A 22,780-nucleotide genomic window follows, 5' to 3' on the forward strand; every position below is an offset into this window, starting at 1 on the left:
AAATCACAGATTTACTCATTTAAAAAATCTGTGTGTCTATTTACCCATCCATCCACCCATCTGTCATTCATCCAGCATCCATCTCTTTATTTATCTAGCCATCTAGTATGCACCGCTCTAAGATATGATCAGATATGAAAGAGAAAGCCTTGTGTTTAAGGAGAATATGATCTTAGTGGGGGTGAGAGTATGCAAATGAACAATTTTTGGTATTTAATTCTCATTTACTGGACAAATTGAGGTAGACTTTATTTCATTTTTCTGGGGACACACAGCAAAATACAAGTAGACTTATGTTTATAAAATAGAGGTTAGTCTGCAATGTTTAGAAAATTGTAAAGGAAATAATATTTACTGGTTCTAATTGAAATGTGTTAGTGCTCTTAAATGTGTTGATAGTTTGGGTAGGGAACATTATATCCATCAAAAATGTCTTTCAAATATTTTACCTATTTTAACAGGTAGAAAGAGAGTAAAAAACTGAGAGAAAAATTGTTTCCTGTAGAGTTTAGCAGGATATAATGTCCTCTTTCTCAAATTGTTTGTTTAAATGCCTTGGGCCCCCAGCTGAAAAAAAAGCAGATTGGTAGGGTCCACTCCAGATTGATTAAATGAGAATTTCACTGGAATGAGGAGCTACTGGTATGTCTAACAAGGTCTCCAGGTATCAGAAGGCAAGTGTGAGAAGCACTGATGGTGAGGGTTTTCTGGAATTGAAACCATGAGATGTGAGAGGTAGCCCTGTCTCTGCTACCGGCTGGTGTGGCTATAGGGCCATAGAAGGTTCTCCATAAATGCTTGTTGAATATATTGATATGTATGGAAGCAGGGCATCAGTAGTTTGCATCGTACCATTTTTCAGAATAGAGAATTGAGGAGTTTGGTTGAGATGACACAGTGACTTAGTGGCAGAACTGAGAATACAAACCAAGACTTCTGAGTATTTGGTCTGATTTCTCTTTTTTCCCCCATAAGATTCCCTCCAGGGACTTCAAGTTTTTATATTTAAGGCTCCAAGGCTGTCTAAGCATTTGATTGTCCTGCTCATGTCTTGTCCTTGCTTTAGAGTGACACTTGATCTGTCTGTACCCCCTTAAGGCAGCCCAAGGAAAGTGCATATAAGGTGTCTCTGGGCCTCCCTTGGAAGGTGTGAACTAGCCTGTGGCTGGTTAATAGTTTCCCACATTTGTTTTCACCTAGAAGAATACTGGTTCCTTATAGAATTTTCTAACACTTCCTGTCAAAGCACATGAGGAAAAGGCTGTACTTTTCTTCTTGACACAATGGTAAAGCCTCATAAAGCCAGAAACATGTCTGGACTTAATGACTGGTTGATTTTCCAGATCTTGAGCTTATCATCTAAGTTGAATGTATGAGGAGGTAAAAAAAAAAAATCACTTTGACAAGAAACAAAGGTAGAAGTGTCATCTTGGGAGTTCTCATTTTAAGCCAGTGGGAAAAAAATCTTGGACCCGGTCTGAACTAAATTCAGGTAGGGCCTGGAGAAGGGTCACTTTGCTTCTCTCTTTTCCAATAGTGGTTTTCTGTAATTTTCTATTTGGTAAAAATGTGGAGAAACAGGTGGAAGTAACAGAATGAATACAAGACTCAGGTGACCAGAGAATAAAACGTTCTGAGACTGACCTAAATTTACAGTGTAGTTTGTCCCAGATCTACTGATTTAATGTGGTTTTAGTGCAATATCTGTGAATCGAATGGTCTTTTGAGAATGGATTCGCATGAAATTTGCCAAGTGTTCGTTTCACTGTAGACAGGTAGTCTTTCTCGTTCTCTTTCAAAAACACAAATCTGGTATGTTATTCTTCTGCTCAAAAACCTTTAGTGGTTCCCTTTTGCCTGAAGGTTATAGTGCAAATTCTTTAGCAGATCATTCAAGGCCAATCACACCCTGGCCCCCATTTCAGCCTCCTTTCCCTCCATTCCCCATACTCATAGAAAATTCTTGTCCTATTTCAAGCATCCAGTACGTCTATATCGTCATGGTTCACACTGGGTTGTAGTTTGTACTGCCCTCTCTGCCTAAAATGGCTTTCTCTTTCTGGGGTGATTCTATTTGTCCTCTGAGGCCCAGATTGATTGGCACTTCTCAGAGAGGAATAGTAACTAGCGATTAAGAATGTGGACTCTGGAACCAGTCTCTCTGGAATCAAAGCCTCGGTTTTCTCACCTGTGAAATGGGTAGAATGACAGCACCCACTCACATGGTTGATGTGGGAATTAAAGGACAAATGATACATAGTAAATATTATATGAGTTAGCTGTTGCTATCCTCTAGTCTCCCAGGAAAAAAATCAGTTCTCCACTTTTCTTTGCCCCCATGATAATTTCTCTGTTTTTATCATACTAGCTGTTATTCTGATTTCTATTATATTTAGTTGAGTACCCATGTATCTCCCTTGCTAGCCTCTGAGCCCCCGAAGGAAGAGTTTGTTTCTTATTTACTTTAGTGTTCCTGAAGCCTGGCACAGACCATTTCATAGTATAGTTTATTTTTTATTCTTCTTTTAAAAATTGAAATATGGTTGATTTACAATGTTGTGTTAGTTTCTGCTGTACAGCAAAGATATATATATGGTATACATATGTATATATGTATACCTTTTTCAGATTCTTTTCCATTATAGGTTGTTACAAGATATTGAGCAGAGTTCCCTGTGCTATACAGTAGGTCCTTGTTGGTTATCTATTTTATTTATAGTAGTGTATATATAATCCCAAACTCCTAATTTATCCCTCCCCTCCCTTTCGCCTTTGGTAGCCATAAGCTGATTTTCTATGTCTGTGAGTCTATTTCTGTTTTGTAAATAAGTTCATTTGTATCATTTGTTTAGATTCCATATATAAGTGACATCATGTGATATTTGTCTTTCTCTGTCTGACTTACTTCACTTCGTATGATAATCTCTAGGTCCATCCATGTTGCTGCAAATGGCATTATTTCATTCGTTTTTTTATCACTGAGTAATATTCCATTGTATGGATATATCACATCTTCTTTATCCATTCATCTGTCGATGAACATTTAGGTCAATTCCATGTCTTGGCTATTGTAAATAGTGCTGCAATGAACATTGGGTGCATGTATCTTTTTGAATTACAGTTTTCTCCAGATATATGCTCAGGAGTAGGATGGCAGGATATTGTGGTAGCTCTATTTTTAGTTTTTTAAGGAACCTCCATACTGTTCTCCATAGTGGCTGTATCAATTTACATTCCCACCAACAGTGCAAGAGGGTTCCGTTTTCTCCACACCCTCTCCAGCATTTATTGTTTGTAGAATTTTTGATGATGGCCATTCTGACTGGTGTGAGGTTATAACTCATCGTAGTTTTGATGTGAGTTTCCCTAATAATTAGCAATCTTTTTTAAATTTACTTTTTATTTTTTTAATTATTTATTTATTTATTTATTGGCTGCATTTGGGTCTTCATTGCTGTTCGTGGGCTTTCTCTAGTTGTGGCGAGCAGGGGCTACTCTTCGTTGTGGTGCGCGGGCTTCTCATTGTGGTGGCTTCTCGTTGCGGAGCATGGGCTCTAGGCCTGCGGGCTTCAGTGGTCGTGGCACGTGGGCTTCAGTAGATGTGACATGCAGGCTCTAGAGTGCAGGCTCAGTAGTTGTGGCACATGGGCTTAGTTGCTCTGCAGCATGTGGGATCTTCCCGGACCAGGGCTCGAACCCGTGTCTCTTGCATTGGCAGGTGGATTCATAATCACTGCGCCACCAGGGAAGCCCCATAATTAGTGATCTTGAGCATCTTTTCATGTGCCTGTTGTCCATCTGTATGTCTTCTTTAAAGAAATGTCTATTTAGGTCTTCTGCCCACGTTTTGACTGGGTTGTTGGTTTTTTTGATATTGAACTGTATGAGCTATTTGTATATTTTGGAAAATAATCCCTTGTCAGTCACACTGTTTGCAAATATTTTCTCCCATTCCATAGGTTGTCTTTCTTTTGGTTTTCTTTGCTATGCAAAGGAAAAAATTAAGTTTAATTAGGTCCCACTTTTTTTTTTTTAATTGGGGTATAGTTGTTTTACAATGTTGTGTAAGTTTCTACTGTACAGCAAAGTGGAGTCCCTGTGCTATACAGCAGGTTCTCATTAGTTATCTTATACATATTAGTGTATATATGTATATATGTCAATCTCAATCTCCCAATTCATCCCCCTTGTTTATTTTTGCTTTTATTTCCATTACTCTAGGAGATGGATCCAAAAAATATAGCTGTGATTATGTCAAAGAGTGTTCTGCCTATGTTTTCCTCTAAGAGTTTTATAGTATCTGTCTTACATTTAGGTATTTAACCCATTTGAGTTTATTTTTGTATATGGTATTAGAGAATGTTCTAGTTTCATTCTTTACATGTGGCTGTCCAGTTTTCCCAGCACCACTTACTGAAGAGACTGTATTTCTCCATTGTATATTTCTTGCCTTCTTTGTCATAGATTAATTGACCATAAGTGTGTGGGTTTATTTCTGGGCTTTCTATCCTATTTCATTGATCCATGCATCTGTTTTTGTGCCAGTACCATACTGTTTTGATTACTATAGCTTTGTTGTTTAGTCTGAAGATCATAGTTATTTAAAAAATAGCTTTATTTAGATATAATTGACATAATGAATTGTACATATTTAACATGTACAGTTTGATAAATGTTGACATATGTATACACCCATGAAATCATTATTACAATCAAAATGGTGAACTATCCATCGCCCCCTAAAGTTTCCTCCTGCCCATTGTAATCTTCTCCTTCCCTCTTTACCTTCCCTCTTCAGGCAACCACCGATCTACTTTCTGTCACTGTTCTTCCATTTGGCATGATTATTTTGAGGTTCATCTCAAAATAATTTGTCGAGGGTTTATTCCTTTCTATGGCTGGGTAGTAGCACATGATATGAACTTACCACAGTTTGTTTGTCCATTCACCTGTAGATGGACTTCTGGTTGTTTACCATAGGATAGGGTTAAATAATTGTTTATTAAATTGAATCAGCTGTAGTGAAACTTTAAATAAGGGGAACCTGGTGTGTTTCCACATCTGCTTTTTGTGATAATCTCCTAATTCAGAGAAAAAGCTCAGGTTAGCAAGAGATGTTAAAGTCAATGCCCGGTCCTTAGTGGCAACCTGGAGTGTACACTCAGGTGTGCTACACAGATTCCTCCGTTCCGTCCCCCAGAGGCTGGGAGGCTGGGACGTGTCACTGCTCCTTCGCTGAGAATTGCCTTCAGTGGGGAGAATCATTTGCCCAAGTCACCCTCCTCCATGGGTCCCTCGAGAGGGGCTGAAAGGTTCCTGTGCCCTTGCCGCCAGGTGGAGCGCTCTAAGGGAAATGGGCACAGCTTCAGACTCCCCTTGGGATTAGGATTAGCTGAGACCCTTTGTTGCCACAGCATCCCATTTCAGCATCTCTCTCCGCCCCATCTTGCTTCCTTCACAAGTGTTGTCCTGAGAGCGTGGCTATAAACTCCCACACAAAAATCTCCATCTCAGCATCTGTTTTCCAGGGAACCTGACCCACAACAGCACCTGAAATAGGTTGTCAAATGAGTGAGTGAATGAAAGAATGAATGAATTCTCCATCTGAGATAGAAACACTGCTCTTTTTCTCTGAGCCTAGAAGGATGCTTGTCTTACTATTTTTTTCAGAGCGTTAAAGATCTTACTTTAAATTGCCCTCTGGGAGATGATGAATATATCTTATTCACCCATGGATGTGCTATCAACTGGTTGCCAACCTTGAGAAATGTCACAGTAGTCCACTGGACTCAGAAATGACAAATGGTCCGTGGGGGAAATGCTGCAAGGCAGGCTCTGAGTGACATGCCCTTGTGGTTTTCATGGTCCTTCCCCCTCTCAACACCCCCACTTCAGCCTGCAGCCCACAGGGGCTCAGCAGGGGAAGGGAGCAGTTTGTGCCTGCTTAGCAAGTGGAGGGAAAAGGTGAGGTCAGAGCATAGTGGTCAAGGAGTGACCTTCTACCTATTTTCTCATGGAAAAGTGTCTACTGACCACGTTGTATGTGGGAGGTCTCATAGCTGATAGCCCATTTGTCACTTTGATCTGCGTTTCATGAAATCCCCATGGTATGTTTTCGTACTCATAGGAAGTAGCATTTGATGGGGTTGTGGTGTTGGGACAGATTTGAGAGAAATAAACAAACATCATCACCCTGATCAACCTAGGTTGTCAGGAAGAAAAAAAATTCTGAAAAGGAGATTTATCAAGTAGGTGAAAGATGGACTGTTTTAAGGGTCAGAAAGGATAGGGGATTTCCCCATGCGCAGAAAGAAGCCCCTGGGGTTTTTGCTGCAATTACAAGAGGGGCCTAAACTTTCTTCTTGACCTTTCATGGCTCCTGTGAAGAATCTGTGACCTTTCCCAAAGCCAGGGCCAGAGGTGGCCTGGCCTGCATTTCCCAGCAGATGCAGGATGCCCAGTTCACACCTTGGCGGGATTCTCCGAGCACTGTTGTCGACTTACACAGAGTGGTAGGGGAGTTTGCAAACCAGAGCAGCAGCCTCTGTAACTAGTTATTGATTGAGAAAAGGGCTTCCTAGGAGCAGCAAAGCTTAGCGGGATGAATAAGGGGTGGTGGGGCAGACAGACCCGGACTTGTCCACTGGGCCCTGTCACTAGCAGCCCTGTGGTCCGGAGAAGACTACTTGTCTCTTGGTATCAGTGTCCTCATCTGTAAAATGGGAAGAATAATGACAGCATAAGGTGACTGGGAGGTATGAATCAAACACGTTATCTATCGTGCCCAGCACGGCGGCACATCCAAGATCCTCCATCAATCTGCAGACCTCAGGGAGCTGGGACTGCATCTTGTCCCCACAGCAACCACAGCAGGTGAGACGTTCCTGGAAAACTAAAGGGCCAGCTCAGCTTTTGTTCTTAAGGTTTCTGCCTACAACCTAATCAAATGGATCATTCTGAAAACAGAACCCAAGTAAGAGCTGATTTCAGAAGGAAATTGTGGTTTGGGGGAATGTACCGCAGAACAGCGAGCTCCAGCTTCAGATCTTAGCTCACAGATCTCCCAGGACGAGTGACTTCCCTTGGTGTCTTCATGTGCAAATGAAGGGGTTGGATGAGAGCAATTGTTTTCCAACTGTGTTCTGAAGAACCCATTTATCCCCCAGGTGCCTCAGCGTTCTGCAATATTTTCCTTAAAATTTCTTTCAAAAATATTTCAAACTATTTGTCCAGGCTCTGGAACCAGGCTGACATGGCTGGGATCTTAGCTCCAACAGATCCAGCCATGTGACTTTGGGCAGGTTGTAGAATCTAAGACTCAGCTTCCTCTTTTGTAAATTGGGAATAATTATAGTATCTTGAAAATAGGGTTGTCGAGAAGATTAAAGAGGTTTGTTTACGAGCTAAGCCCTCACTAAATGCTGGCTGTCATTTTGCCACCTACTGGACATCACCAATCTCTTCATTTGTTATGCAGTAGGAATGGTTTCTGTGCTGGACTCTGGGCTTAGAACAAAATTCAAATGCTTCACCGTGGTCCACAACAGAGGCCGGCAAACTTTTTCGGTAAAGCGTCAAGAAGTAAATATTTCAGGCTTTGAGTGTCTTGTGTCCTCTTGTATTCACCTCTGCCCTTGTATCCAGGAAGCAGCTGTAAGCAATATGTCAATGAATGAGCATGGCCATGTGCCAATAAAACTTTATTATAATTATAAAACTAAACTTAAAATAAAACTAAAAAAAAACAAAAAAACTTTATTATAGAGACTGGAATTTGGATTTCCTATAATTATTGAGTTGTGTCCCGACATAATATTCTTTTTTTTAAATTGAAGTATAGCTGATTTACAGTGCTGTGACAAGCTCTGCTGTACAGCAAAGTGACTCAGTTTTACACATATATACACATTCTTTTTTTAATACTCTTTTCCATTATGGTTTATCCCAGGAGACTGGATATAGTTCCCTGTGCTATACAGTAGGACCTTATTGTTTATCCATTCTAAATATAATAGTTTGTATCTACCAACCCCAAATTCCCAATCCATCCCTCTCCCTCCCCTCCTCCCCATTGGCAACAACAAGTCTGACCTCTATGTCTGTGAGTCTGTTTCTGTTTTGTAGATAGGTTCATTTGTGCCATATTTTAGATTCCACATGTAAGTGATACCATATGGTGTTTGTCTTTCTCTTTCTGAGTGACTTCACTCACGTAGTATGATAATCTCTAGTTGCATCCGTGTTGCTGCAGGTGGCATTATTTTGTTTTTTTATGGCTGAGTAGTATTCCATTGTATATAGATATGTACACCACATCTTCTTTATCCATTCATCTGTCCATGGACATTTAGGTTGTTTCCATGTTTTGGCTATTGTGAATAGTGCTGCTATGAACATAGGGGTGCTTGTATCTTTTTGCACAATATTCTTCTTTTGATGTTTTTCGACCATTTAAAATTGTAAAAACGTTCTTAGCTTGTGGGCTGGACAAACACAGGGCTGTAGGCCAGATTCTGCAGAGCCCTGGTGTACAGGGCCCTGTGTTTCTGGGTCTGCCTTCCTCTCCAGCCTCATTTCCCCCCACTTCCTGCCACGCTCATGAAGGTTTAGCCCGCTGACCCCCTTTGTTCTAACCCTTAGCTCCTTCCCACGTGGGGGCTTTTGCACTCATCCTGTCTCCCCAGGATCCTCCTCATTTAGCTCTTCACCACCACCAGCTTCTACTCAAGCCTCCACTGCTGCTTTCATTGCCACTGCTCAGGTACACCAAAGCTGGCCATCCCATCTCAAGCAGGATCCCCTGCCCCGCATCCCTTCCAAATGTACTGTCTATCATATAACCCATTTTTCTCCTAAACAACATGGATCAACACCTGTAATTATCTTGTTTATTTGTGGATTCATTGTCTATCTCCCAAATTCACGAAAGCAGGGACCTTGCTTTTTGATTTGCCGCTGTACCTCCACCTGCCACCTGCTAGGAACGTAGCATTCAATCAGTGTTGTAGAATGAAGGATAAGTCCACAACCTCAGGATCTTAGTATCTTAATTTCTCTCATGCGAGTTAATAATACCTGATCTCCTTACCTTGAAAAATTGTTTTGAGGATCAAATGAGAATGTGCTTTTAAAACTATAAACAATTATACTTGGGGAAGGTGGTAAAATCATTAGGGCAGCCTCTTAGACAAATCACAGAATTCAACAAACACCCCAACTTTTACCATTCTCCTCTTACTACAGAAGCTAAATTATGGGGCAAGTAGTAAAGTGACACCAGTGTGAATGAGGCTGTTTTATTCCTTGTCCCTGATATTCCCCATAGACAAGAGGAATGGCTAGATGAGTGATTTTATCTTGGCCTTAGCAAAAGCGATTATTTTTTTATTTTATTTCATTTAAATTTTCTGGTAGCCACATTTTGTTTTAATTTTGTTTTATTTATTTATTTATTTATGGCTGTGTTGGGTCTTCGTTTCTGTGCAAGGGCTTTCTCCAGTTGCGGCAAGTGGGGGCCACTCTTCATCGCGGTGCGCGGGCCTCTCACTATCGCGGCCTCTCTTGTTGCGGAGCACAGGCTCCAGACGCGCAGGCTCAGTAGTTGTGGCTCACGGGCCTAGTTGCTCCGCGGCATGTGGGATCTTCCCAGACCAGGGCTCGAACCCGTGTCCCCTGCATTGGCAGGCAGATTCTCAACCACTGCGCCACCAAGGAAGCCCAGTATTAGGTATTTTATATTATCCTATTTGATACTCTTAAGCATGCTCTAAAAAATCATTATGTGCCCATTTTTCCAGGTGAAATGAGTTTAAGGGATCTAGGAAGTAGCTGAGCCAGGATCTGAACATGGCTCTATCTGACTCTGGAATTAGGGGTTCTTCTCTGGTACAATATCAAGTTCCTCTCCAGTGGTACAAAGACTTTCTGAATTGTCCCATCAATACAATGACAACCAGCAAGCTACATAAACCTTGGCATCCTTTCATGGTCAGGAGCAAGCCGTCTGGGTTTTACATGTTTATTTTGGGCAAAATGATGCATTCTCTTTCTTCCAAAGGAAAACTGCTTTTTGGTCCTCAAACAACTTTCCAAAAAAAAAAATTTTTTTTTTTGCTGATTTAAGCTTAAACAGATCCAAAGCACAACGATTCGTTTTCTTTGGATGTGCAGGCCGCCTGTACACATATCACAAAAGGGCAAAATGAGCTTGGGAAACTGTCAAGCAGAGAACAGCCGAGAAGCAGCCCCAAGGCTAACCATAGCTTGGTCTTTTGTCAGATCTGAGCATTAGCTGTTAAGTTTCCTCAGGAAGTAAACCCTGCGAGGGTAGTAGCCAGTTGTGCCAATGAAAATCTGTGTTCGTGTTCTCGGTATACATTTGCATACATGGCTTATTTTAAAACCTATTAGCTTAACGTATCATTACTTCAGAAATGGGGTCTATGGCTTTTAGTAGTGCGGAACCCAGTTTGAACTGGAATTGTCCTCTCTCTGACCCAAATTCTTTCTCTATGCATCATTCCTGGTACACCTCCTCCGGGTGGGCAGTGGTGAGGGACGAAGCCTTGCACGTGGGGCAGAGGAAGCGTTTTGGAGCTCACTCTTTCACTCCTGGGTGGGTTTTCACCTCTGCAGCCAGGATGGCTCAGAGAGATGCCCAACCAGAAGGGACCAGAGGCCCACGGTGCTGCCGGAGCCTCCTCTCATTTCCATCAGCAGCAAGTGCCCCTCTGAGGGAAGGATCCCACTCTTAATGGACATTTATGAAATAATAATGACCACAGCAACGTCTGAGGACATGATAGGAGTCGAGACCACTCAGTGTAACATGAGATCGCTCTGGATCGACTGAGGACACAGTTTCTCTTTATTAAATCATCTAGGAACCACTTAAATGGAGATGCTCATGGAATGGAATGAACTAATTACAATGGTGCCAGAGCTGTACGGAGAAGAGCACGCAGCCGGGAAAGCACAGACGCCACAGGTACTTTACAAGGAATTTGGCAATACAATTAGGTGTGGTTTCCTTTTTTATAATTACAAACCCTTTTCACCAAATAAATATGCCTGAATCACATAGAAAAATAATGATACAATAGCCTTATAAATGAGAAAGAAACCAATACACCTCCCCAAACAGCAGGTTTAAAATGGTCTATGTGTAACCAAAGTGCTTCAGGATGGTGTTCCCATCTTGCGTGGCAATCAGAGAAAGAACCAGTACATATTTCCCATTATACATACATATGTATCCTGTACAGAGTCCAAGAATAGTTGAGCAGCTGCAAAATTCCGATTTCTGTGTGAGTGATGGCAACTAAATGGTGCAGTGTAAAACATTTGTAAGAACTGATGGTATATTAAGTTTGACTATTCATCATCATAATTTTAAGCTTACATACACTGAACAAAATAGTATATGTATTTAAAAATCAAGTGATTTCCTCTGCATTTAGAGGCAATTTTTCCCCCTTCCCTTGAATTTTTGTTACAGCTAGTCACTTCCCTAGGAAAATTCAATATGGTGCGGTATTAAAGGGAAGCAAATCCAAAGTGAATCCTATGTTTAAACATGAAAAGCATCTGCCATCACCTAACAAATATCCCCCATCACCTTAGTAAAGTGAATGTTAACCTAAAATAGATATTAAATCGCTCGTTTCCCTACCCTCCTCCGCCCGATCTCATCCCTCCCGGCGAGGCAGCAAGACCGGCGTCTCTGAGTTCTCACACGTGTGCAGGACTACAATTTAAATGCAAATAACCCTGCGCCTCATTATCTGAGAAGCTGGTGCAGACGGGACAGTTGTGACTGTGCCTGCGAAAGTTAAAGGAGGCTCATCTGTATTCCAACACACGCGTGACTTAGAGTAAATTCAAAAGAGCAATTCATCACCGCTTTCAAATTAGACACTGGGGCGGCAGAGTGCCTAGGTTACGAGGAATACCTCCCTTACCACACAGGGACGCCTTTCTACAAAGGCAACGAGATAGGAACCTCTCTGCAGTTCTTCAGTTAGTCCCCAGTGACACTAGGTAATTGAAATAAGAGACTTGATTTAATACGAACACGGCTAGTTGAGTGGAAAAGATACATTTATGGTAATGCTAAGCACAACTGGATGACAATCTACAGGCATTCCAAATTCCACTGACAGGAAAATGACCACAGCAGCCTAAAATGCAAGAAAAGTATCAACAATGATTTACCAAACTGACATCACTCCAGAAGGTATTTTTTATTTTTTATTATTTTCATTTTTTGCAAAATTGTCTTTCAAATATAAGGTTACTTTAAAAGAATTCTTTGGTTAAAGTATAATTAAAATAAAAACTAGAGACTCCCACAAGCCTTTCAATACAGGGTGAAAAATACCCCCCCTCTTTCAGCCATCAGATGGCCATTTAATCAGCCATTCAGATTCTATGAATCTAAATGTAATGGAAAACACTGTATTCTGAACTCCTTGCTGGGGTGAAGCAATAAGCTCCTAGCTACCATTGCAGTGATGGAGAGGGAGCCTGGGAAAATGAAACCCCCAGCTTGTGCATTAAAATGTGCCAATTATTCTAGTCCACAAAGGAATAGACGTGGCATTTTAAAATCACTGAAACCAAAGTCTATCTGTGAATAATACTGAGCCATTAGCGGGTTGATGTGGCACACTTGTGCAGGCAGCAGACTGTTTCGGACTTTCAATCCCAGATTAAATCCTTTAGTTAATTTTATCTCAGTTTATTTCAGATAACTTTCAACATTAAAAAAAAAAAATTTCCTCTCCACAGGAAACCATTTGCTTCTTCTAATCTGGCATTTCCTTCCTTTCTCCCTTGCTTCCTTCCCCCCTCCCCCTCCCTTCTACCTTCCTTCTTTCTCCTAGCCCCCCAAAACATTTGTTAACAAGCATCAGCCTCAGCTGAAAAAAAAACCAGCCTGAACTTCGAGTTGTAATAGCAATTTAGAATTTTTAAATGGATATGAAATCATGTAATACAGTTGTCTCTTCCTTTTATTACACACAGATTCAACACAATTTCCAAAGAATTTCTCAACTGGAGTCCAAGTTTAGTTTTTTAATTAGGTAAATGTGAAAAGAGAATTTCATGAGAATTCAGATCATTCAGGCCATTTTGATCAACAATCTGGATAATTAAAGCAGAGGAATAAACTCTTTGACTCAAGGTTTTCCACCTAAATTATTCAGAAAATTATTTCAGATCTTTGCCTTCCTTTGCTCACACAGATGATGGCCTAAGGCTTTGTCCATATTGGACTAAGGACACTGGACCATAGCCCAGCTAAACCAACCTATCAGGTCATCAAAGGCTTAAGATCATGGAGAAGGAGGGAGGGATAACTTGTTCTGAAGTTTGTTCAATACAAGTACAGACCCTGTCCAGAACACACTGCTACAGTTTTTCAAGGAAATCGAATACGAGATGTTCGAGCATTATTCTGAGCATTGAAAGTCCATGAAAATTTGTGGAGAATCTAATAAACATTATAGGTCTGATTACAGTGGATTCACCTAATTACAGATAAAAGAATGACTGGCAGTGACATTGCATTGGCCATAATGTGACTTTTCTCTTAAAACCTTTAATATGAGTATTTCCCCCAGTTTAAGATGAAAACTTTTATATTAATCAATCATGTCAGCACAGAGTTATTTCTAGACCCAGAAGCTGGATCAGTGTTTGTGCAATGCTGGAAGAAATCAAGATTTCTTAAAATATAAAATGCATGACATATTTCTCTAAGTGACTTAAAAAAAAAAACTCAACAATAATCCTCTTGCGGATTAACATACATAGCCAGCATCCTTTCACTTCCTCTTCTTTTCAAGGATCATCAAATTCTAGTTTCAAATAGGAGCATAGATCTATTTTTATATCCCATATGTTTTCTCCTTTGGGTTTTGAATCTTGTTTAATGCTACAATATATATTGATTTGTTTTACATGAATGTTCTCTTTAAATGGCTGAGATTTCATTTTGCACATACATTCTACAGAGTGAACTATACCATGCCAGAACATTGTCTGCTGCCGTCAACAGTCAGCTAGTCACACAATTAACTAGACATTGATAACTGATGTTTTGGTTTGACTGTCATTTGTTTTTCTTTTAAATAAACTCCCTCTAAATTCAGGAAGCAAGTGTGACAAGATGCCACAGGATGTGGCTCTCCCAACTTTCCTTAAGTAGCCCTACCTACCTCTTTTAAATTACCATAGCAAAACAAACAAACAAATAAAAACGACAGCACAAGCAGCAGTGCAGTCGTGACTGTCATCATTTAAGTTAGTTCCCTGACTTCATAATACATCCCTGGATGTAACTGATGCATTTATGGGTGTTCTGTTATGGTTGACAAGTACTGTACGCGTACAATGACCTGACCCTTGGTGTATGGTTTGTAACGACGTCCATATTGCACAAGAATGAGCTTCTTGCTGACTCAAAGGATGTATTTCACATACATCTGAAAATGTCAACGTCCTTAACCAGTTAACATGGTCTAGACTCTCGGGGCAAAGACAAGCAAATCACGGTGATTCAGAAGTCCTGTGGCTCGTTAGGCTGTGACACGAGTAACTCCTTTGATATATTTGGCAAGTTCGTTGCTCCTACAGTTGAATACTTCACACGTTTATCTTATCTTCCTCCTGAGTATCCAAAAGTGCTTTGGAGAGTAAAAATGCTCTGTCTCCCCATTTCACAGATAGAGAGAAGCAAGGGGGTAGGATGGTGGCAAAAAGCTGTAGTCCGCTTTTCTCTAGAGGAAATGTGATGTGGCGGTACCAGGGTGAAGGTTAGAATCTGCCAGCAGATGGCTTGAGCCAGCAGCACTGGTGTGGGTAGAAATTGATGGGAAACCGCATGTTTTCTAATCACCTTAAAAGAATTCGGCAGCTTGGTTTTAACTGGAACATGGAGTTAAAAAGAAAAGAAAATCCCATCACCGGACTGGCAGCTTGGTGTCCCTCCAGCTGGATTTTCCTGCACCCTTCCTCAGAGTGGGCTGGCAGCTCTCTTTGGGAGGACCCAGGTTCCTTAGTCAGCACAGACGGAAGGGAGGAAACATCCTCTGCTGTAGCAGATGCCCCTGTATAGGAAGACCATTCTTGAAAGCCTTGTTAGCCAGGCAAGAGTCCAGGGAGAATGAATTTTTTCCCTGAATCAAATCTTTCTCTCCTTGACGTGGTCTCATCCTAAGAACGTCAAAGCCTGAAAGGACATATGCTAAATTATTCTGAGCTGTCCATTTAGGATGTGGTGCAGACTTTCCCACTGTTACTAAGTACACAAAAAGACACTTCTCCCAAAGCCTTCCTCAAGTCTTTTCTTCTTGTTCGCTCGTGTGGTTATTCTTGCAGCAGGGTCTCTCTCCAGTTGAAGCCCCCAGTTGGTCCATGGGTAAGAGGGAGGATTGGTGGGTCTGTCAGCTGCCAGATTCCAGTTTCTCCTAATTCTTCACAGGAACAAAACCCCAAGTAGGGGATCTGAAGTAAGACAGTAAAGAAAGGGAAAACAGAAAACAGAGGTTGAGTGCTTTAACTTTTACCTAGACGAAGGAAAATTCAAAGGAATGAATAAGGACTTTGTAGGCAAGCATCCCCTCCAAAATATTGAAAATGAAATGGACAGAACTGATAAATTAGAAGGAAGAGTATTTACAACGCAAGAGGATTCTTCGGAAGGATTCATTAAACGGTGAGCTCTTCTAGTGCAATTAAGTAATTGTTTATAGATGGTTTCTGTATAGCACGGGAGGAAAAAAAGGAACTCATGTATAAAGCTAAGGCTCTAGGAGTTCATCCCTAATTGCAAGTCAAGCTGAAAACGCAGCTCAAACATTTCTGAAATTATACTTGGACAATGGGAAAGATTATTCAAGTTTTAAGAATTTGTTTTATCCTGCTTTTTCTTTCATTTTTTGGCATGTGTATCTAACATTCAGAGCTGAAGCTGTGCCCTTCCTAACTTCAGTAGGCATGGCATTTCAAAAATTATTTGTGTGTGTGTGTCCAGAGTTGCATTTATGAACAAGACAAAAATCTCTGCCCTCAAGCAGCTTACAGACTAATGGGAAGGACAGACACATACGTAAGTTTTTAAAAAAATGAGAAAAGAATTGCAATCGAGTTTGAACCAGGTTCTCTGGGGACAGTTACAGGAAGCATATAACTCAGCCTGGAGGGAAGTGTATGTGGGAGGGTGGCTGACGGGAAAACCTCTTCCACAGGCATGAGAAGGAAGAATCCAGATGTGTTGGTCAGCCTGGTGGGTTTTCTGTCTTGCTGCCTTGTTCCTGGGTTTGCCTTTCAGCCTGACCATTTTGAATCACTGCTTCCTTTGGCCTATCCGCCAGGACCTTTCTTCCAGCTGAGCTGTCAGATGCTGTGTTTTGGCCCACATACCTCCTCCTTATCCGTTCCATGGTCCCGCAGGGAAATCCAGACAATTTGCTTATGATTCTTAGCTACTTCTTAAATTTTAGCTCTTAGAAGCTACAACTAGCTCAAACACATCTTTTTCTCTTACCCAAGGCCCGATAAAGTACCTTAAACAGAGCCCCATTCAATACATCTTGGTTGACTAAACCAATAAATGTACCTTCCCAGCTCCAAAGAACTTCGCTTTCAGCCAGCACTGAACCATTCTGAAACTCCAAGGCCCCACAGGCCCCTGAAATGCAAGCAGGAATTACCTTTCGGACCATTTGTACAAAGTCCTTGGAGTTCTGAGGTGACAGGCCCTGAAGCTGGCAGGTACACGCTTCAAGGGAAGATGCGTGGGCCACAATCAGGATGTTATTTCCTGGGGGCAAAAAAGCAAGGACTGAAAAGACTGTTTCTATCAAGACATATGTAAACCTTGTAAGTACTGAAGCCAAGTGTTCCAGGGAGAGGCAAACATTCTCAAGAAGGAGACAATTCGGCCAAGCAATATTTTGAAAATGCTTTGTATTGTTAAGGCAGCCTAATGTCATTAAAAACAAAAAACAAACAAAAACAACAAAAAAACCCAACAACAAACCTACTTTTAATCTTAAAGTAATTAGAGTCACAGGAGGTAACAAATATGTATTTTACGTATTAAATATACATGTGTATATTTTATATATACTATATATACATATTATGTACTATGTATATACATATACATACATATATATACAATATGTACCTTGCATATATACTATACACACACACACTAGGTAGGTCCCATGCACCCTTCACACAGCCTCTCTGATAGTAACATCTTGCCTAAGGTACACTATCAAAACTAGGAAACAAACACTGGTATAATCCACATAGCCTATTCAGATTTCACCAGCTTTAGCCAAATCTATCACATGTGGAGCTTTTGGGAACCATCACCTCAATCAAGATACAAAACTGTTCTATGTCTACAGGGCTCTCTGCTATTACTTCTAATATATTATAGTTTTTGATGTTGCCATTGTAGAGCTGTGAGCACTTGAGACTTTCTGGTTGATAGAACATGCTGAGTTTCTTTGCAGTGGGGATGGGTGGTACCACAGGGGTGGTCATGAAGTGAGTTGGCTTACAAGTGATAACTGAAAGGTGGGAACCATCCACGATACTGTTGACCAGGGCTACCCACTGTTAACATTCTGGTGTATGTAAATCCAGCCTTTGCTCTATGAAGATAAATATTTTAACTTTTAGTGGGGGATGGGAATGTGCAGACTCTTTTGTAATCTGCCCTTTTTACTACAAATATTACAGTCCTACATATCATTAAATATTTGAGTTCAATGATTATAAAATTCAGTGGCAGACTTGAGTCGTACAGCACACTGCTCTTGGTTGGTGGTAGTAGTGACGGTAGGTGTATTTGTGTCGGTGTGTTTGTGTGTGCGTGTCCATGTTCCTGGATCAAATTATAGGCAAAACAGTGTTATGGTAAAGAATTTCTGGAAACTGTAATAGGGAACCTCCTTCAGAGAGTGGAAGATAAATAGCTGAAATGCAGAATTCTGTTATTTCATAGAGTAACTAAGTCTGATGTATTTCCATGGAATATCTACCATTTGAGGTACTCAAGAGAATAGTACAAATTTAACATGAAAGTATCTATAAGAGAGTCTGGAAGTATTTTTCTTTCCTACTAAGCAAGTTTGTCAAAGCACGCTGAACCATCTTGAATAGCTGATTAACCGTGGTGGAAAAATGATCACAGATTTAACTATGGAGTCCAAAATAATACCTACCTTTACTTTTACATTCACTTATTATTTCCTTTGTTACTTGGAAACTTCTACTGATATAGGTGTCATAGGATTCTGAAACCACTAATTTGCTGACTGGAATGTGAGGTCTGCAATAGAAAAATGAACAAAGGCATTGAAAACATTTTGATCCCAAGACAAAGCAACTGACATTACTCTAAGTTTTATTTCAAGACCTTTCTAAAGTTCCCATATTTCTGTTTATCCATTTCCCTAGAAAGGATGGAGGCATAGGGAAGAGTATTTCAACTATGTAGAAGTGGGGTCCAAATATGCAGAATGTACAGAAATAAAGGCCATGTGTGCATGGTGTCAAAGTGACCAGCTGAAAAATGAAACATTCAGTTCAGGTTTCCCTTGCAGGATAACTCATAGCAGTTTGACTAATTTTACTGACAGTCCCAGGTCACATAAATAAGAGGAAGCAAAGCAGAGGTTAGATCTCTTTATCTATTTAAATCACCAGAGATTTCCCAAGCCTCCCTTTAGTAGGCTTGCACATGATAAGCAGTAAGGATAAGTTTTACTTAATCTTTTCCCAGTTTTATTGGGATTTCATTGATGTATAACATGGTGTAAGTTTAAGGGTATACAATGTATTGATTTGATACATTGCAAAATGATGACCACCATAGTCTTAGCTAACCACCTCCATTATGTCACGTAATTACCATTTTCTTTTTGGTGGTCAGAACATTTAAGCTTTACTCAGCAACTTTCAAGAATATAATACAGTATTGTTAACTATAATCACAGTGCTGTACATTAGATCCCCAGAACGTATTCAGCTTTTAACTGTAAGTTTGTACCCCTTTGACCAGTCTCTCCCTATTTCCCCCTCCCCACGGTCCCATGGGTGTCCATGCTACTCTACTGTCTGTTTCTCTGAGCTTGGCTTTTTTAGATTCCACATATAGTGATATTATATGGAGATATCTCTGTGAGATCTTGTTTTCATTTCCTTTGGATATATCCCAGAAGTGGGATTGCTGGATCATATGGTAGTTCTATTTTTAATTTTTTGTGGACCCTCCATAGTGTTTCCATAATGGTTGTACCAGTTTACATTCCCACCAACGGTGCACAAGGATCCCTTTTCTCAATAGAACTACCACATGACCCACTACTGGGCCTATACCCTGAGAAAACCATAATTCAAAAAGAGACATGTGGGCTTCCCTGGTGGTGCAGTGGTTAAGAATCTGCCTGCCAATGCAGGGGACATGGGTTTGAGCCCTGGTCCAGGAAGATCCCACATGCCACGGAGCAACTAAGCCCATGCGCCACAACTACTGAGCCTGCGCTCTAGAGCTTGTGAGCCACAACTACTGAGCCTGCATGCTGCAACTACTGAGCCCGCATGCTGCAACTACTGAAGCCCGCGTGCCTAGAGCCCATGCTCTGCAACAAGAGAAGCCACCGCCATGAGAAGCCTGCGCACCGTAACCAAGAGTAGCCCCTGCTCGCCGCAACTAGAGAAAGCCCGCACGCAGCAACGAAGACCCAACAGAGCCAAAGATAAATAAATAAAATAAATTAAAAAAAAAAAAAAAAGATCTTGCTGTGATTTACGTCAAAGAGTGATCTGCCTATGTTCTTCTCTAAGAGTTTTATAGTGTCCGGCCTTACATTTAGGTCTTTGATCCATTTTGAGTTTATTTTTGTGCACAATTGACTTCTGTATGTTGACTCTGTATCCTGCAACTTTGCTGAATTTGTTGATTAGTTCTGACAGTTCTAGGATTTTCTGAGTCTTTAGGATTTCCTATATATAAGATCACGTCATCTGCAAACAAAGAGAGTTTCACTTCTTCTTTTCCAATTTGGATGCCTTTTATTTATTTATTTATCTTGCCCAACTGCTCTGGCTAGAACTTCCAGAACTATGTTGAATAGCAGTGGTGAGAGTGGCCATGCTTGTCTTGTTCCTGATCTTAGAGGAAAAGCTTTCAACCTTTCACCATTGAGTATGATGTTAGCTGTGGGCTTGCCATAAATTGCCTTTATTATGTTTAGATATGTTCCTTCTATACCCAATCTGGTGAACAATTTTTATCACGAAGAGGATGGTGTATATTGTCAAATGCTTTTTCTGCATCTACTGAGATGATCATATAATTTTTATCATCTTTTTTTCTACTAATGTGGAGTATCACATTTATTGATTTTTGTATGTTGCACCATCCTTGCATCCCAGGGATAAATCCCACTTGGTATATGATCCTTTTGATGTGCTGTTGAATTTGGTTTGCTAATATTTTGTTGAGAATATTGGCCTGTAGTCCTCTTTTCTTGTAGTATTCTTATCTGGCTTTGGTATCAGGGTAATGCTGGTCTCATAAAATGAAATGGGGAGTTGTAAGGATAGATTTTTAAAGGAGATATTAGGTCCATTGGATTTGTGAGCTAATAACGCTTCACCAGCCTTTCCTTTTCTTTCTTAGTTTGAACACAGACCACATAAAGACCACAGACCACAACTTCTCCTGGCAGTTGGAGAAGTACAGGGAACATAAAGATGAAGAAAACCCAATTTCTATGTTTGAGGAGCTCTCTGTGTGTGGTTGGGGTGAGTAAGCTATTGATGTAAATGATAATTATGACACGATGTACAAACGCATATAAGAGGATGGTCAAAGCAGGGCCCTCCGATCCTGGTGACCCTGAATGTCTTCAATCCCGGTCACTTCCGTCTGCTTCCACCTTCCTTTGCTATTTAGTTTTCTGGTCTATGAGATGTTTACCTTGTTTTTGAGTACAACTATGTCATATTTTCTATTTTCTTATTTTGTCTTTCATTGTTGGTATTTATTGCATGCAGGTGCTAGTGAGTTCTCAAAGTGAATTCTCATGGCATCTGCATCAGAATACATTGCTATTGCTGCTGCTGCTAAGATTTACTGAGAGGTTCCCATGTGTCAGGCTCTGCGCAAAGCACCCTACTTGCGTTCTTTGAACATAGCCCACCTAGCAACGCTTTTGCAAATTCTGAGTGTATGGATGACAAAACTAAGGCTTAGAAAGGCTACAGCTGACTTGCCTTTGCTTACATCATTAGCAACTCTTAGAGCCCGGATTTGAACCTGTGTCTGAGATTAATACCTATAAAGTTATCCTTCACCCTGGATGGCTTCTGACAGTGCCCTCCCCAAAGCTGCCCTTCTGTGCACTTGGGTTTACTGTCTGGAGAGGAAGGATGCTGTTCCATTTGAAGGTAACTTGCCTTCATCTAAATAACATTCTCTCTGCAAGCATACTATTTCTCCTAGGAAACAACCTTCTTTCTGAATCTTACAACACCCCGGGTGATAGGGAGAAACATGAATCCCCACTCATTAGGGATGTGCCTCGTTGTTCTGGAGCAAACCCTTTCTTCCCATCCCTACTTCTCATCCAGTTCCATTACCATTTACATCACCTGGTTTCCCAGGACCCCTCCCCCAACACACACACATACACACTGTGACAAAAGGCCTCTTTGTTTGGTTCAGGGAGTCACTGCAAGGGTGAAACCACACTGTAATGTACAAGATTTGTGTAAGTGAAGAGTTGGTAGATGCTAGAATCCAGTTCCTCCTGATCAGTTCTTGCCTTGAAGTGGAACCTATGAATGGCTTGCATGTTTGAACGAGCCCTGAAGGGGACGGGACAGTCAAAGCTCTCTCACTCCTGTCAGCTGCATCCTGCTTCTAGCCGCACCTGCAGGACCCCTGTACTATTCTGGGACTCAGGTGGGCCTCCAACCACCAACTAGACCTGGAACCCAGAGCTCTGGGTACACAGGTAGTACCCTTGGAATAGTATTCTCCCGTGTATACTCTCCTCTCCCCAGCCTACTTTGGTCCAGACTATAGAGCAGGCTTCTGCCCTGAGTCCCACACCAAAGTTTGATTTGTTGTCTCTCTAATACTCCAGATCCATGGCTCCCCCATCCCCTTTTCCCTGCCTCCCCCAGTCAGGGTCCTGTTCTGAAGCCTCATCCAACTGGTGTGTATTTTGTTTTTTCTGCCTTGCTCCTTCTCTCCTAGCTCCACTGGGGCTGCTTTCTACACCCAGCCCCCAGGATGGGTCTTGTTGCCCGTGGCTGACGCTTGGATATTGGTCACCAGCCTAAATCCACCTTCCGGCCCCTCCTCCCTCCTGTTCAAGGCGACAGGGAGGGATCTATGAGCAGTGCTTGCTTGACTTATAATACCCTGCTTATCGGTTCTTGCCCCTCTGCACATCACCATGTTTCTTCAATCATTTGGGCACCACTACTTGCTTCACAAGCCCTGCTCACTTGACATAATTAATTTCAGAGTGAATTTGACTCTAGGGGTTGTGCCTCTCACATGCTTGATGGGTGAATTTCACGACTGATTTATAGAATTAGAGGCTTAATCTCACCACCACCACCACCCCCAACACAAAATGGTTGAATAGAACTTTGATTTTTTGTAGAGGAGAAGGAAATCTGGAATATGAACCGCGTCCTGACCCCCAGGTTCCTGGCATTCATCCTTCTGTTCATA

General features: G+C 41.2%; 1 protein-coding gene across 2 annotated transcripts in view; it reads right to left on the reverse strand.

Moving 5' to 3' along the window:
* Window positions 1-10,861: 10,861 nt before the first annotated feature.
* UBASH3B (ubiquitin associated and SH3 domain containing B) overlaps window positions 10,862-22,780 on the reverse strand; it is a 143,841-nt gene continuing 131,922 nt past the window's right edge. For both annotated transcript variants that reach the window (XM_036860911.1, XM_036860912.1), the window contains exons 12-14: window positions 18,249-18,355; window positions 16,719-16,828; window positions 10,862-15,510 (exon numbers count right to left, since the gene is read on the reverse strand). In XM_036860911.1, the coding sequence (XP_036716806.1) occupies window positions 15,373-15,510; window positions 16,719-16,828; window positions 18,249-18,355 (355 nt within the window). In that variant the 3' untranslated portion in view covers window positions 10,862-15,372. The remainder of the gene's footprint in view (window positions 15,511-16,718; window positions 16,829-18,248; window positions 18,356-22,780) is intronic.

Source organism: Balaenoptera musculus, chromosome 8 (genome assembly GCF_009873245.2).
Source record: "Balaenoptera musculus isolate JJ_BM4_2016_0621 chromosome 8, mBalMus1.pri.v3, whole genome shotgun sequence".
Lineage (NCBI taxonomy): Eukaryota > Metazoa > Chordata > Mammalia > Artiodactyla > Balaenopteridae > Balaenoptera > Balaenoptera musculus.